General features: G+C 47.9%; 2 protein-coding genes across 2 annotated transcripts in view; one reads left to right on the top strand and one right to left on the bottom strand.

The window, feature by feature from the left end:
* Window positions 1–1,210: 1,210 nt before the first annotated feature.
* npl (N-acetylneuraminate pyruvate lyase (dihydrodipicolinate synthase)) lies at window positions 1,211–5,638 on the bottom strand. Its single transcript, XM_083671454.1, has 12 exons — window positions 5,507–5,638; window positions 5,339–5,417; window positions 5,115–5,188; window positions 4,886–4,973; window positions 4,624–4,681; window positions 4,391–4,466; window positions 4,142–4,234; window positions 3,653–3,798; window positions 3,355–3,401; window positions 2,596–2,680; window positions 2,454–2,493; window positions 1,211–2,280 (listed from the first exon to the last, which is right to left on the bottom strand). Exons 2-12 carry the CDS (start codon window positions 5,413–5,415, stop codon window positions 2,135–2,137), a joined length of 930 nt encoding a protein of 309 aa, XP_083527580.1. The 5' UTR covers window positions 5,416–5,417; window positions 5,507–5,638; the 3' UTR covers window positions 1,211–2,134.
* Window positions 5,639–6,160: 522 nt separating this feature from the next.
* Window positions 6,161–15,383, top strand: part of edem3 (ER degradation enhancer, mannosidase alpha-like 3) — a gene marked incomplete at its 3' end in the record, with an annotated part of 11,414 nt that continues 2,191 nt past the window's right edge. The window contains 20 exon segments of the mRNA XM_083671545.1: window positions 6,161–7,479; window positions 7,589–7,634; window positions 8,026–8,126; window positions 8,508–8,547; window positions 8,679–8,791; window positions 8,902–9,055; window positions 9,350–9,484; window positions 9,662–9,767; window positions 10,357–10,454; window positions 10,824–10,949; window positions 11,276–11,359; window positions 11,508–11,591; window positions 11,939–12,063; window positions 12,934–13,105; window positions 13,253–13,398; window positions 13,564–13,708; window positions 14,084–14,285; window positions 14,605–14,634; window positions 14,637–14,765; window positions 15,162–15,347. Coding sequence (XP_083527671.1) covers window positions 7,367–7,479; window positions 7,589–7,634; window positions 8,026–8,126; window positions 8,508–8,547; window positions 8,679–8,791; window positions 8,902–9,055; window positions 9,350–9,484; window positions 9,662–9,767; window positions 10,357–10,454; window positions 10,824–10,949; window positions 11,276–11,359; window positions 11,508–11,591; window positions 11,939–12,063; window positions 12,934–13,105; window positions 13,253–13,398; window positions 13,564–13,708; window positions 14,084–14,285; window positions 14,605–14,634; window positions 14,637–14,765; window positions 15,162–15,347 — 2,335 coding nt within the window. The 5' untranslated portion in view covers window positions 6,161–7,366.

Genomic DNA, 15,383 nt, shown 5'->3' with positions numbered 1-15,383 from the left:
GAGCGGCCGCAGACACCACAGCCAAGAGACACTGTCATGAACAAAGTACTTCTCTGTCTGACTGAAAGGCTCACTCTCCCTCAAACAAACAAACACACACACACACACACAGAGAGATAGAGAGAGAGACACACACACACACACAGACAGACACAGACACAGACACAGACACAGACACAGACACAGACACAGACACAGACACACACACACACACACACACACACACACACACACATCATTTAGTTTTTTGGATTACAAATACACGAGATCTGAAACTGAGGACACCTTGCAGATGAGATGGACACAAACAGAAAAGGAGGAGAAACAAGGAACCTATGGAAATAACCAGAGAGAGGAGAGACTGATTACAGGGATGCAAACTGGTTAGGGGTGGAAAAGGTGAGAAGAATGTGTGAGCAAGGGAAATAGACCTGCTAGGAAAGTCCCAGGGCATCCCCTGGAAAGTTTTTATACATTTTCTGGTGACTTTGTATAGAAAGTTCTTACTCTAAAATGAAGGCAAGTTAGCTACAAAAACTAAAGAGGACTTTGCAGAGGGGCAATTACTCTGGTCCAATTCACAGGCTAAAACAATTAAAGGACTGAGCAAAATAGGGTACAAAACGTTTATTAAATCAAATGATGTATCATTTACATTACAGGAACAATCTGAGATTTATTTGACGAAATAGAGAGGACTGGAGGCACGAGTGGATTCAGGCACTTGATCCCGAATCCACTTGCTTAACAAGCAACCCCTCACTTTCACCTAATTAACCTCATACAGGAAAAATATTAGTTCATAGATAGTAAGTTAAGCGCTTTGAGTCCGTGAGAAAGCGCTATACAAATTGTATGTATTATCATTAGTAGTAGTTAGTTCGTTAGCTAGCTAACTAGTTAACATTTCACACTGATCGCCAGGGTCCAGGGAGCAATAACGTTATATCTTGAGGAACGGCAAGGAGCCGTTCCAGTTAATACTACTACTAGCTAATTGGTTCCTCCAGCTACTAACGTGTGCTCCTCTGATGTTGTAGCTACCTAGCTGTCTGACTTTGTTGGGCAGCTAATTTTCACACCACAACTCAATTATTTGATCAGCTAAGTTAGCTAATGTTGCTCAACATTTCCCGGACTAGCCAACGGAGGATTCGATCCAGCTAGCCAGATGTTTTCCAAATGCCACTTGTTTTTCGGTTACAGCTCATGAGGTATGCTTCATGGATACAGACTATTAAACCTGTTTCTCATCTGATCTACACGAATCACCTAGATGACCTATTTTGGATTCAAAACGGTGAATTTCGCCGAAAGGTGAATTTAGCCGAAAGGCTAGTTTGTATCCCTGGATTAAATGGTTGAAAAACTAGCATTTAATAAGCCATCAATCAATGGAAACAGCATCAATCAAAAGAATAGCATAAAAATCCCAAACAGTTTCGGTTCAATTTATTAATTATTTTAAGCCATTTAAAAAAATGTCTAGTGTGCAAAAGTGTCACAAAGATTTAATAGAAAGTGTATAAGTCAGTTATAGTGAGTGTTTTGAATCAATTGCTTTTTATAGGGAACAATAACCCTACAACACTGTCGAACAGGGCCCAGTAGAATATAATACAGAATACAATACTTCCATGTAAACGTTGTTGTCACACAAAATGGCATAATTGTTTCTCTGGTTCATGAAAAAGTAAGCAAATACATCATATCATTTAGATACACAGTGTATGGTCCTCTGTAACTCCTCTGGCCAATCAGCATAAACAAATCTGTTCAACAGTACCCTTCAATGACAGAGTAGGCTATTGCTATGATGCGTGACACTGTGGCCTGTTGCAAATGGGAATGCTTGTTTAAATTTCAATAAAGCACAGTGCAGTTCAAATGCCCAGTCTTGGAAATGTACGCTCCAGAATGACCCTTAACCATGGACGGACAAACCTTTGTATGATATTAATCTGCTTGTAAACATGATTGTTATGAGTGTTACCTGGTTCCTCCTCTCGTTTATCAAGGCACAGTGACAGGAGATGGAGGAGATGTTAACAACTGCCAAGAAGTGAGTGTGAAAATAAATGCAAGACCGTTTTCACTGATTAGTAACATTCATAACGGCCTATTAACACAACCATTAATGTTCCCCGAGGACAAGCCGGAGTCTCTGTGCGATGGAGACGGCCCGAGGCTGGGGACAGGGTAGCAAGGGCAGACGTGGAGGTCCCAGAGCCAATCCTGACACCTCACTCATCAACTGCTTGTTTACAGCCAGATCGAACCCTGCGCACGCACACACACACACACACACACGCACGCACACACACACGAAAACAAATCACAACATGCCTAGACTCACATGCCTACTAGATTCATCAGTAGTACCAGAGATGACACATGGGGCATATTTAATAAATGAATTAATCAACATCCCTACTACAGCTCCTTCCACTTACCCAGCTTCATTGCATAGGCGAGGATATCTTGCATCTGGAACTGCAAAGGGAGATCAGTGAATGAGATTTTATCAGTCAATCAAATCAATGGATACAATGAAAACCCAAGTGAAGCTAAATAAAACCTAAGCAGAAGATGTACCTGGATGGTCCTGGCCTGAGCGAGATCCCCCTTCTCAAATGCTGACAATAGACTGTTCACTCTGCTGCCCAGGTAGTTGTATGTGCTGGAGAGAGAGAGACAGGTATTCTGAAGGAATCTGAATCTCAGGAATTGGTCCTGGTGTGTAGGTGTACTTCTTGAACATCAGTCATACCAGTACTTAACTTGTGTTTGACCAACCGTGTCTAAATATGCATGTAACAGATGGTTCAACGTATATATATATATATATATATATATATATATATATATATATATATATATATATATATCACCCTGTGTCCCTCTGGTAAAACTCAACTATTCTTTTCACCTAGGGTATGTTGTTGCTCTCTCCTTGCAAGTTCTGTTGGTTATTGATGATATATTTGATTCTTACATGAATGATAATAACTGATTCATTTGGTTGATTTAAATTATTGTAGCATTGGTGTCTGTCTCACATTCTTCATTTTGAGTGAAAAAGTTGATTCCTACACATAAAATGACTGTCCACAATGTTTAAGGGTTAAAGGTTCAGTTTAAGGGTTAAAGGTTCAGTCAAAGGGTGTAGAACAGGGAGCAACAATCTGAATGTTTCAGATAGAAATGTAATGTATAGAGCTGCCTATTCTCCCATAGAAAGAAAAATGGCTATTCTAGACTATGTATTTCTTTCTGAACGCTACAGTATGTAACACAGCACCTCCCTTGTATAAACCCCAGGTTAAATAAAGAGGATATGAGATGGAGACTGACCTGCCCACTGCCCCATTGGCACCCATAGCCAGAGCTCCAAGCAGTTGCTGTTAAACAGCAAAAATAAATGTTGTTTAGTTTAGACAGACTCACTGACATAGACATTCTGTAAGGAAAAGATACAGTACAGTCTTAACAATAAGGAATGTCAAAGGGGACAGGTGGCATCCTTGGAAACGCAGTCACTGTTGAACTGAGCATGCGTGTGCAAGACAGAGATAGAGAGAGAGAGAGAGAGAGGGAGAAAGAGAGAGAAACTGAAAGAAAGACAAGAGGAGAAAGATGGACTTCTGCTGACCTCATCCATGCCATACAGGAGTGACCAGTGAGCTGGACTGAAGCTGACACACTGGCCGAAGTCCATCAGGTCACTACCACTGAACTTCAACCCCCGGAAAGAGGGGATCTGCTTCTCAATGCCCTCCATCACGTCCCTCGCACGCACTGAGGGAGAAACATGATCTGAGATTCAACAACAGCCTCATCCTAGCCTATGTTTACACCAGGGTTTGAATTACCTAAACCTTGTTTACACCGAGGCATGTCCCATTAACAGTATTTTACGTTGCTGTGTAAACTAAACTGGGACAGGGCATATTGACTCTTGAGAGTGTGCCAAAAGTAGTGGACTGAGACAAAAGATATGAATATTTCTTTTTTCTACAGCTTATGAGGGTTCCCTGATTTGTTATGGTGGAGCCCAGCAAGCATGTGATTCCAACCCTGACTACTCCAGCAGAGGTGTATCAACAGGTGTCCCCACATCAACTGAACGTGAAGCACTCACAGTTAACGCCGGTCACACTTGGAATGTGGTAGTAGTAGAATGGCAGAGCTGGGGCAGCTGAGGCTACTTCCTGAAGGAACATCCTCAGTGCCTCTTTTGGGAAGAGAGGATGGGGGAGGGGGGTTGAGGAAACACACACATTCCTGCAGTAAGTATTTCTTCACCACTAACCGACAGAGCTGAAAGTCACCCAGAGCAAACAGACACGCAAGCAGATTTTTTTACAGCAGAAAAACAAGGCCCCATTACCTGCACTGGCTGGCTTGAAGAATGACGGAGAGATGACTGCTATCCCATCAGCTCCAGCTTCAGCTGCATGGCGAGCCTGTAGAGAACACATGGCAGAAAGGGAGAGAGTATGGCTCAGTCCTGAAACACCCTTAGTGTGTGTGTGGTGTGGTGTGGTGTGGTGTGGTGTGGTGTGGTGTGTGTGTGTGTCTGTGGGGTAGAGTATCAGCAGGTTGTGGTAGATAATGACTTACCAGATCCTGTGAGTCCTTAAGACTCATGCAGCCCACGTGCACTATCACCTGTTCCAGCCTGTGGAAGGAAACACACACACACACACACACACACACACACACACACACACACACACACACACACACACACACACACACACACACACACACACACACACACACACACACACACACACAATCAGCCAGGCATGGCAGAAAGTGACTCATTACATTCACGCAATACAAGAATCACGTACAGCCATATAAATTCTGTATGACTTACTTGTTTTTGCCCCTTCGACACCACTCCTCTGCAACTAACTTCCTCTCCTCCACACTGAGGGACATGCCCTCCCCTGTGGTGCCATTTACTGGTAGTAAAGAAATGAATAGAAGGGAATTAACAACACACAGCTTATAGTTTATTCGAATGAATACCTGATCATACGATATTCACAGTATAGGTGAAAATAAAGATTAATTACTAAAATTAATAAGAAATGTCGTCTTACCAAATACACTTTGAACACCTTGATGCTCTAGCAGATAGTCAACATAAGGTCCAATCCCTGGGAGGTTGAGTTCACTGTGTCGGAAAGTTTCACACGGCAACGAGAAAGAGAGAGGTGGAATGGAAAGGCGGTAAATTGGGGTAAAATATAAAAAACACTTGAGAAATGTTAGGTCCAACAACTTAAAAGGCTAAACTTGACATGAGACCTTTCAAATCACCTACCCTTCTGGAGTGAGAGGTGTGAAGGTGGCTGCAACTAGTCGGGCGAGCGGTCTGGCAGCAGCAGTAGCCATAGCCATAGCTGTGAGAGACAGACAAATATGCTGACTCTGCGATGTGTACAACGGAGACAGATGATTTGGTATTATTGATATATTTGATGATACTTACCTAAATAGGAGTCTGAAAAGGTGGGATGCTGTTGAAATGTTAACAACAGGATTCCTGTAAGCAGGTTTCAATCTTCTGAAGAACTGATGTGGCTATACTGAGGCTGTTATTGAGATGCACAGCCTGAGTCACAACGTCAAGAAGTAGAGGCAAGCATGTAGCATTTATAATGACAGCGTTCAAGGGTCACCATGTGATCGTTCCTCCAGTTAATCCTAAAAAGTTGCAAGGTGTAGTCGTACGACGCCTACAGTTTTGTAAGAAGTTTGCTGCTACTGACATTGCCTCAACACGGATTTGTTGACATTACTTCATGTGGATCATGTGAGACCAGCAACGTGTCACGCGTTAACTGTGGGAATGTGTCCATGGGAAATGTAGTGAAGCTCAAAGATGATGGCAGATTTAATAAAGTTTCCGTCAGTGTCTAAAGGAACTGACAAATGCCAAACCGTATGTACATTATCATTTACAATTTGAAGGGATTTTACTTATTTTCTGAATATTGGAGTAGTTCTTATTTCACAATTCTTCTACATGACAAACATACAACATCATGTGATAGGTGGGGCAGGGGGCGGGACGGAGGGCGGAATTCCCACCTTGCCGGATGCGGATATTGTTGACGTACGTTTATCGAAACAGGACAGGACCAGGATCCGCTTCTCTTCTCCGGCTATCAGGGTTGCTAAAGCCTCATTCCCCACACATCAAAGGTGGACCAAATATTTTGCTTCAAAACAAGAAAAACAAGACAAGTTGCCTTGGGCTCACTGATCAAAAGCCCTAATGGACCTAGCGCGTTTCCTATTTGTTTTGTTTGAGGACTGTTGATAACCGGACAGGCTGGCTAGCTTGGCTAGCTAGCTAGCAGGCTTTCCAACTGGCTGACGAGACGAAAGGGGAGAGCTGTCAAAGGAGGAGAAAATAATGATAGCTAATATTGCAAAAAGGGCCTCTCATCTATCTTGCCTCACAGATGTACCTGGGTTTTCAGGACAAGACTGATAGTTAGTGATAGGTCTTCTATGTGGATCTGCTGAATGGTGGCAATGTAGTTACAGTGATTACCTACAGTACATTTGAAGATACAGTACTAGTATGAGATCATAGCTAAGCTGTTGAGTGCCTGATTACTTGATGACAAGGACGTTTACTAGTTAGCTACAGGGGAGAGGGTTTAGTTTTATGCTGTGCGTTATGATTAGCTACCGATAGTAATCAATAGTGTGATGGCCAGTTAGAAACGCTCCTTAAACAACGGGATTAGTGTGTGAATCCTGATTTGTGTTGACGGATTGAAGAACAAACTAGTTTGTCGCATGCCAACGTGTCACTCTCACGATACTGTAGATCCGTGTGTGAAAGTGATTGGAAGACAAACAGGTGTGACATAACAGGTCAACGCGGTGCTATAATGTACTTGACGCTGTGATAGTCTGTCTGTGTGTGTGTGTGTGTGTGTGTGCTAAACGGCCGACGACGTGGCCGTTGCCTTAGATAACAAGACACATTTCTGAGATTAACTCCTACGACCAGGCTCTCTCACTCCATCTCCAACATCATCTGGATTTGTACTGTAGCTGAATTTGAGTGAGTGATTGATTGGAGTCTAAATGGGCAGCAACAAGCTGATTAGTAACAGTATCTTGGGCATTATAAACAGGATCACTTCAATATGTCCTTTGCAAGCATTAAATAGCAAGTGGACCAGAGAGAGACTGGGACTGGTCTGAAGTGTCCCCTGGTGCTGAACATGTGCTCATGAGGCAGTGTTCATCTCTGTGTGTTTGTGTATTAGTTGTGTATTAGTGTAATGGTGGAGTACAGTTGTACTTGACTGAGAGCCAGGTTGTAGCCATGTGGACGTTGTGGTGTCACCCTGCAACAATGCAGACAGTATCATTGCTATTGCTGGCCACCTTATGCAGCCTGGGACACACTATGTCTCGAGAGGAGAAGCACAAACTGAGGTAAGTGAGAATGGTGTGCATTCATTGTCCAGATGTGTGAGACAAGTTCTTAGCCAAATGAGGAAGATGGATCTATGCTGACTGGTTGTTTCTCCATCTCTCCCCTCAGGAACCAAGTGGTTGAGATGTTTGACCATGCTTATGGCAATTATATGGTAAGTCCCCTCACCTCACCTGACCTGACCTGACCCCTTTCTTAGAACACAGGGAGAGAGTCGTTTACGGGAATTAATTAATTCCGCTTACAAGTACTCGGTTGCAACGCAGGCCTCTGCCATCTCATATTCAATATGCTAAAAGCACTGAGAGCTCTCGTAATTGATTTAGTTTCAGCCACAATAAACAACTCATTCCAGGTCAGTGCAGTGAGCCTAATTTTGGAAATGCCTTTCTACTTCAGTGCCCACCCGTTAAGCTGGTCATGCCTTTTTAGATTGTGTCTATGTAAGTCCCTCTATGTTGTGATCATACTGCGGCAAAATAAAGTTGTATTGTATTGTATTGTATTGTAAATACTGCTGCTGGTTTTCTGGTTGTGTTCTCCAGGACCATGCGTACCCAGCAGATGAGCTGATGCCTCTGACGTGTCGGGGAAGGGTGCGTGGGCTGGAGCCCAGCCGAGGAGACGTGGATGACGCACTGGGGAAGTGAGTGTTGCCTGCAGGCCAGAGTAGGATGTAATAAACAGGAGACACAGTCATGTGCTGCCTGCCTGCCTGCCTGCCTGCCTGTCTGCCTGCCTGCCTGCCTCCCAATTATCCACCCTTTTCCCTTGAAGTGCACTTGTGTTGTGCTCTGCCCCACATGGGTTTGAAAGCGGTATGATTGGTGTCAGAGCCACGGTAACGCCAATCCAACTGTGTCCTTTTAAATCCACATAGGTGTAGGTACTGCACCACTCAGGGGAAAGGGTGGAGAATTGGGACGTAGTCACGGTTTCACCGGGATACACGGTTACACTGTAAATGTTTACATTTTCCAGTCGTGAGGTAATGTGACAGTGATTGGTTTGTCGCTGTGTGTTTTAGGTTCTCTCTCACTCTCATCGACACTCTGGACACTCTTGTGGTGAGTCATTTACCTGGTCTGTGTCTCTGACCTCCTTAGCTGTCTCTTGGTTTTGTTTAGCCTTTGTGGATAACATTGTGTTGCCATTTCTGTCACAGTTCAGTGTGTTTTTTTCTCCCCTGTGCTTACAGCTTTTGAACAAGACCACAGAGTTCGAAGCTGCAGTGAGAAGAGTGTTATCGGACGTGCGGCTGGACAATGACATAGTAGTGTCTGTCTTTGAGACCAACATCCGCGTGCTGGGGTGAGAAAGGAAGGGAATTACTGATGATAGTTGAGTGGGTGTAAATCACTCGCGTGTGTGTGGTTGCCTGTGTGTGTGTGTGTCTTTAACTGCTGTAAATATCTCTTCAGAGGGCTGCTGGGGGGCCACTCAATGGCTGTGATGCTGAGGGATGGTGGCCATCACATGCAGTGGTACCAGGATGGGCTTCTTCACATGGCCAAAGACCTTGGTCTGAGACTACTGCCTGCCTTCAACACCAGCAGCGGCCTGCCTTACCCCAGGGTAAGCCCTCAGGCCAGGCACTACCCATATTACACCCACTGCTACCCACGACACACACACACACACACACACACACACACACACACTTTGAATATGTCCTGAAAATTTGAATATGTACACATGCACTGTACACACACACACACTGTACACACACACATACACTTATAGGGTTGAGAGAGCGTATTAACATGCATGTTTGCTAAAAGGATGACTACGTGTAATTCAATTCAATGTCTTATGTGCATTTTAGACCACAACAACAGTATTGACAGCCTTTTAATTCCCACTCAACAGGTCAATTTGAAGCATGGCGTCAGGGGTCCTGCGACCCGAACAGGCACGGAAACGGACACCTGCACAGCTTGCGCAGGCACCATCATCCTGGAGTTCGCTGCCTTGAGTCGCTTTACTGGGGACCCTGTGTTTGAGGTACAGTAACAGATCATCATCGCCATCATCATCATCATCATTATCGTACTTGAAGGCTCTTATTCAGAGTTGTCCTCATATCAGGATTAGTAGTTCAGAACCCACGGTAACTGTTGTTGACTCAGATTACAGTGTGTGTGAAGGATATTGATTAGTTGATTGATGACACACACACAGAACCACGCTCGGAGAGCCCTGGACTTCCTGTGGGAGAAGAGGCAGAGGAACAGCAACCTGGTGGGAACAACCATCAACATCCACTCTGGAGAGTGGGTCCGCAGGGGTGAGAGAGGGGGGAGAGTGGGTCCGCAGGGGTGAGAGAGGGGGGAGAGTGGGTCCGCAGGGGTGAGAGAGGGGGGAGAGTGGGTCCGCAGGGGTGAGAGAGGGGGGAGAGTGGGTCCGCAGGGGTGAGAGAGTGGGTCCGCAGGGGTGAGAGAGGGGGGAGATTGGGTCCGTAGGGGTGAGAGGGGGTAGAGTGGGTCCGTGGGGGTGAGAGAGGGGGGAGAGTGGGTCCGCAGGGGTGAGAGAGAGGGGAAACTGGGTCCGCAGGGGAGAGAGAGGATCTATAGGGGGTGAGTGGAACACAGTTGTTGTTATAGCCCAGCACTAACTAACACGTCTGATTCAACCAAACAGCAAATCATCAAGCCTTTTGTTAGTTCAAGCAGCTGTGTTAATTCTGGGCTGCAACAAAAAAGTGCAACCCTGTAAAGTCTCTACAGAATAGAACACTATTGGAACAGAACACTAGTGGTATTTGTTGTTGTTGTAGGACTGGGTGAGGGAGGACATTGGAGTTTGGACTAATACAGTAGAAGTAGGTCATGCGAGGTTTCTGTCATGAGAAGGTGTGCTGTTGTGTGTTGTTTCAGACAGCGGTGTCGGGGCTGGCATTGACTCGTATTATGAGTACCTGCTGAAGGCCTACGTTCTCCTGGGGGACCACCTGTTTCTGCAGCGCTTCAACATTGTGAGTGACGTCACCTCTACTGTAACCCCATCTCTTCCTGGATAAACGCTGTCACGACCTCCATTATAGAACCTCTGTGGCGCTGAGTGTGCTGCTGGGAAATGGATTCTGTCACTCATACTCTGTCATAGGCTGCCCCCTTCTCAGAATGCACTGGAGGAGGAGGAGGAGGAGGAGGAGGAGGAGGAGGTCCAGTGACAGAAACCGGATCTTCTCCTCCAATGCATTTAGAGAAGGAGGCAAGGAGAGAGGCTGTGAGGAATCAAAGAAACACATTCAGCCAGTCTCACTCATCATTCCTCTCTCTCTCTCTCTCTCTCTCCCCCCCCCCCCTCTGTCTCTCTCTCTCTCTCTCTCTCTCTGTTACAGCACTATGCGTCTATAATGAAGTACATCAGCCAGCCTCCTCTCCTGCTGGACGTTCACATCCACAAGCCACTTCTGCCTGCTCGCACCTGGATGGACTCTCTCCTGGCCTTCTTCCCCGGCCTGCAGGTCAGACAGACAGACAGACAGACGGGCAGGCAGGCAGGCAGACACACACACACACACACACACACACACACAAAACAAAAAAAAACAGCCCTGGAGCTCTGCAATACAATGGGCTATAAGACAGAAATAGGAAAAACAAGTGAAAGCTTTCACTGTACATTACTCTCAATATATGTGTTTAAGCCTGCAGGGGAGATAGTCAGCCTGCCACCTGGGAAATAAAAACTAGAACAGGAGCTATGGTGCATCATTATGGTGCAAAGGACATGAAGACAAATAGAGGGCTTTTACCTGACTCTGAAAACCTGTGTTTATCATCGCACCAGGTGTTAAAAGGAGATATCCGCCCTGCTATTGAGACCCATGAGATGCTGTATCAAGTCACCAAGAAACACAACTTTCTCCCCGAGGTAAGCTCACCTTCTGTCTCTTCCCTACCTTGCTCTTGCTAGGGATGGAATGGCCCCCTCAGCCCCTCTCTCTCTCTCTGTCTGTCTTAACCCTTGCTCAGCTGTATTTCTGACACCCCCCATCCATCTCTCTGTCTCTTCTCCCTAGGCGTTCACCACTGACTTCAGGGTACATTGGGCGCAGCACCCGCTACGGCCTGAGTTTGCAGAGAGCACCTATTTCCTGTACAAGGTAATACAAGGACTGTTGAGAAATGCACTATTATGTTAGATAGACATGGGGAAACCTTCTCCACACACACACACACACACACACACACACACACTCACTATGTGTTGAGTCAGTGGTCTTCTTTATTGCTTGGCTCAGTAGTGTAGCCACAGTATCTTAAAGGGATAGTTCAGGTTTGGCACATTGCTCGCCCCAGAGCCAGCCAAAGAAAGCTCAAGAATGGAAAGCTTTAAAACAGAGTGTCTGGATGAACCTCCCAACACACCAAGGAAGTGGAAAATGATGTCTAGCATCGGGAAAACCCTGAACTAATCCCTTTAACTGTGGCGGTCTATAATTCCTCCCAGGCCACCAAGGATCCGTACTACCTGGAGGCGGGACGCACCATCCTGGACAACCTGAACCGCTTCGCCCGTGTCCCCTGCGGCTTCGCTGCCATGAAGGACGTGCGCACCGGGAGCCATGAGGACCGGTGAGTGCCCAGAGGGGGAGGCTGGGTGTTGGGGAGCCATGAGGACCGGTGAGTGCCTAGAGGGGGAGGCTGGGTGTTGGGGAGCCATGAGGACCGGTGAGTGCCCAGAGGGGGAGGCTGGGTGATGGGGAGCCATGAGGACCGGTGAGTGCCCAGAGGGGGAGGCTGGGTGATGGGGAGCCATGAGGACCGGTGAGTGCCCAGAGGGGGAGGCTGGGTGATGGGGAGGCATGAGGACCGGTGAGTGCCTAGAGGGGTAGGCTGGGTGTTGGGGAGCCATGAGGACCGGTGAGTGCCCAGAGGGGGAGGCTGGGTGTTGGGGAGCCATGAGGACCGGTGAGTGCCCAGAGGGGGAGGCTGGGTGATGGGGAGGCATGAGGACCGGTGAGTGCCTAGAGGGGTAGGCTGGGTGTTGGGGAGCCATGAGGACCGGTGAGTGCCCAGAGGGGGAGGCTGGGTGTTGGGGAGCCATGAGGACCGGTGAGTGCCCAGAGGGGGAGGCTGGGTGTTGGGGAGCCATGAGGACCGGTGAGTGCCTAGAGGGGGAGGCTGGGTGATGGGGAGCCATGAGGACCGGTGAGTGCCCAGAGGGGGAGGCTAGGTGTTGGGGAGGGGCTGAATGGCACTGCAGCTGAATGATGGCTGATAGACAGAGGTGAGTGGTTTTAGTGGCCAAACGGTGCCATGCCAGGTTGTTAGATAAATCAAAAATGTTTAATATGTGTTTCTGGCTGCCACTGCCATTTTTACTACTCTCTCTCTCTCTCTCTCTCTCACTCACTCACTCTGTCCATCTTCCACTCAGACTCTCCCTCCTGCCAATCTGATCAATCTTGTTGTCTTTCTCTCCACCCCTCCTCATCCTCTCAGGATGGATTCTTTCTTCCTGGCGGAGATGTTCAAGTACCTGTTCCTGCTCTTCGCTGAGGAGGAAGAGCTGCCGTTTGACGTGGAGGACTACATCTTCACCACGGAGGCCCACCTCCTGCCCCTGTCCCTCTCCACCATCCCCCGCCCCCCGTCCCCTCCTGCCAACGCCACGGTACCACCCGCAATTCTGCCTGTACTCACGTCTTACGTAACGTTATCACTGTAGTACCTGTTGGCCTTGGATTATGGACTTTATGTCCTGATGTACTTGATGCTAGTCCTCACCAGTGTTCTCCCTCTCCTCTGCTTGCTGCCTCAGTCAGAGGAAGAGCTCGATGACTCCAACTTTGACAATACGTGCCCCAACACAAACCTTCTGTTCCCTGACCCCGCCTACCCCAGCAACCTCCGAGACCCAATCAGGAGCGCCGTGGACAAGAGCTGTCCCCGCCCTGCCATCCTCCGGTAAGTAAGGAGGCAGGGAATCACCGGGTATTTTTCAATATGATAGAAGGGGGTTATAGTATACTGTAGGGACAGATGGTGAACTTACCTCTTCCCCTCTCCTCCCTCCCTCCCTCTTCTCTTCCCTATCCCCCTCCTCTCCCCCTCTCTCTCTCTCCCCTCCAGTGAGCCGGGGATGGGTCGTCCTCCTCTGCGGGCTCAGGACTTCATGGCCAATAACCTGGAGCACCTGGAGCTACTGAGGAGAATGGGGGTCAGCCTGATCCACCTGAAGGATGGCAGAGTTCAGCTGGTCCAACACGCCACGCAGGTAACTATTCTACGCACGGGAACAAAACACACACACACACACACACCGGAACACAACAAAAAGGCTTATGGATGTGGTGTACATCAGTGAGATTGCTGTCATAAGATCATTTGTTGAATATCAAACCCACATTGTGTTCAGTTAGTCTTTGTCTCTTCTGCTCTCCCCGTCTCTCTCATACCCTCCATTTTGCGCTTTTTCTGTCTCCCACCTTCACTTTTGTCTCTTGCTTCTCCTCTACTACTCAATCGTTCTCTCTCTCTCTCTCTCTCTCTCTCTCTCTCTCTCTGTGTCTGTCTCTGTGTCTCTCTCTCTCTCTGTGTCTGTCTCTCTCTCTGTGTCTGTCTCTCTCTCTCTCTCTCTCTCTCTGTGTAGGCGGTCAGTGCCGTGGCAGCAGAGGATGGTATGCGTTTCATGCAGGAGATGATGGAGCTGTCCAGCCAGCAGCAGAAGGAGCAGCTCCCCCCCCGCGCCGTGCAGATCGTCTCCCACCCCTTCTTTGGCAGAGTGGTGCTGACCGCTGGCCCAGCGCAATTTGGCATAGACCTTTCCAAGAGGCGGGCATGCGGCGGGGTTAGTTTGTTTTACAGTTTGCCAAACTGCCAACAGCCAATGGGATCCCATCTGTCTGCTTGTGTGTTTTTTCCCCATTTATGGCATCAAGAGGAGCTGCCGGTTCAAGAGGTTCAGTCTGAACTAGATGCTACTGTATGTAGATTTCAGTGGGGTTTTAGTTCGGAATTGTAGATCAGCGAGTCTGTACAGCGCCTTGCTAGGGCCGATCTTCTCCAATCAGCTTCTCTTTGAGCGATGGTTGGTGACGTGTTTTTTTGCTGGCTAACGTGCGAGGTCGTGTGTTGCTGTTTAAGTTGTCCTCCCCTCCTGCGTACGGGTACGTGGCTTCGTGACGGTGGCAGAGCCCTACAGCGGTGTGCTGAGCTCAGCAACGGTGCCTTCGTCCAGGGCCGCATCGCCCTGCTGCAGCGGGGGCAGTGCATGTTCGCTGAGAAGGCCCGGCACATCCAGAAGGCTGGGGCCATCGGAGGCATCGTCATCGGTGAGGATGAGCTGCTGATACATGGGTGTCAACTCACCGACGTTTTATTGAGATTAGATCTGAATGGGTGGAGCAGGCCTCACACACTATAATTATGCACTTCAACAGGGGCACAATAGATAGACTAATGAGAGTCTCCCACAGGCGTGTCGAGATAGGCAAACATGGTTGCTGACAATGGAAATAACGTGGTTTAAACATTTATAAAATGTCAGGACCATTATAGAACCATCAGCCTCTGACCCCTCCCCCCCTTATCCTTCCCTCATGTCTGCAGATGACAATGGAAATAACAAGGTTTAATCATTTATAAACTGTCAGGACCATTATAGAACCATCTGACCCTGACCCCCCCTCCCTCTCCCTTCCCCCCCCCCCCCCCCCCCCCCCCCACAGATGACAATGGGGGCAGCAGCAGCGACACGGCGCCCCTCTTTCAGATGGCCGGGGACGGCCGCAACACGGACGACGTCACCTTGCCCCTCCTCTTCCTGTTCCACAAGGAGGGCAACATCCTGCTGGACGCTCTGAAGGAGTACAAGGAGGTGGAGGTGCTCCTGAGCGACAAGGCCAGAGACAGAGGTGAGGTACCCTTCAGGACCGGACACAGGCCCGCAC

Source organism: Argentina silus, assembly GCF_951799395.1.
Source record: "Argentina silus genome assembly, chromosome: 6".
Lineage (NCBI taxonomy): Eukaryota > Metazoa > Chordata > Actinopteri > Argentiniformes > Argentinidae > Argentina > Argentina silus.
Note: the sequence above shows the minus strand (reverse complement) of the source record. Positions and strands in the feature narration are given on the sequence as shown.

What these genes read in the sequence shown, in the direction of transcription:
- npl (XM_083671454.1), bottom strand. Translation starts at nt 5,415, where the DNA reads ATGGCTATGGCTACTGCTGCTGCCAGACCGCTCGCCCGACTAGTTGCA. An exon ending in TTAAGGACTCACAGGATCTG is followed by an intron (nt 4,467 to 4,623) that starts GTAAGTCATTAT and finishes TGTTCTCTACAG; the next exon opens with GCTCGCCATGCAGCTGAAGC. An exon ending in GCCAATGGGGCAGTGGGCAG is followed by an intron (nt 2,681 to 3,354) that starts GTCAGTCTCCAT and finishes CTCTCTCTCCAG; the next exon opens with CACATACAACTACCTGGGCA.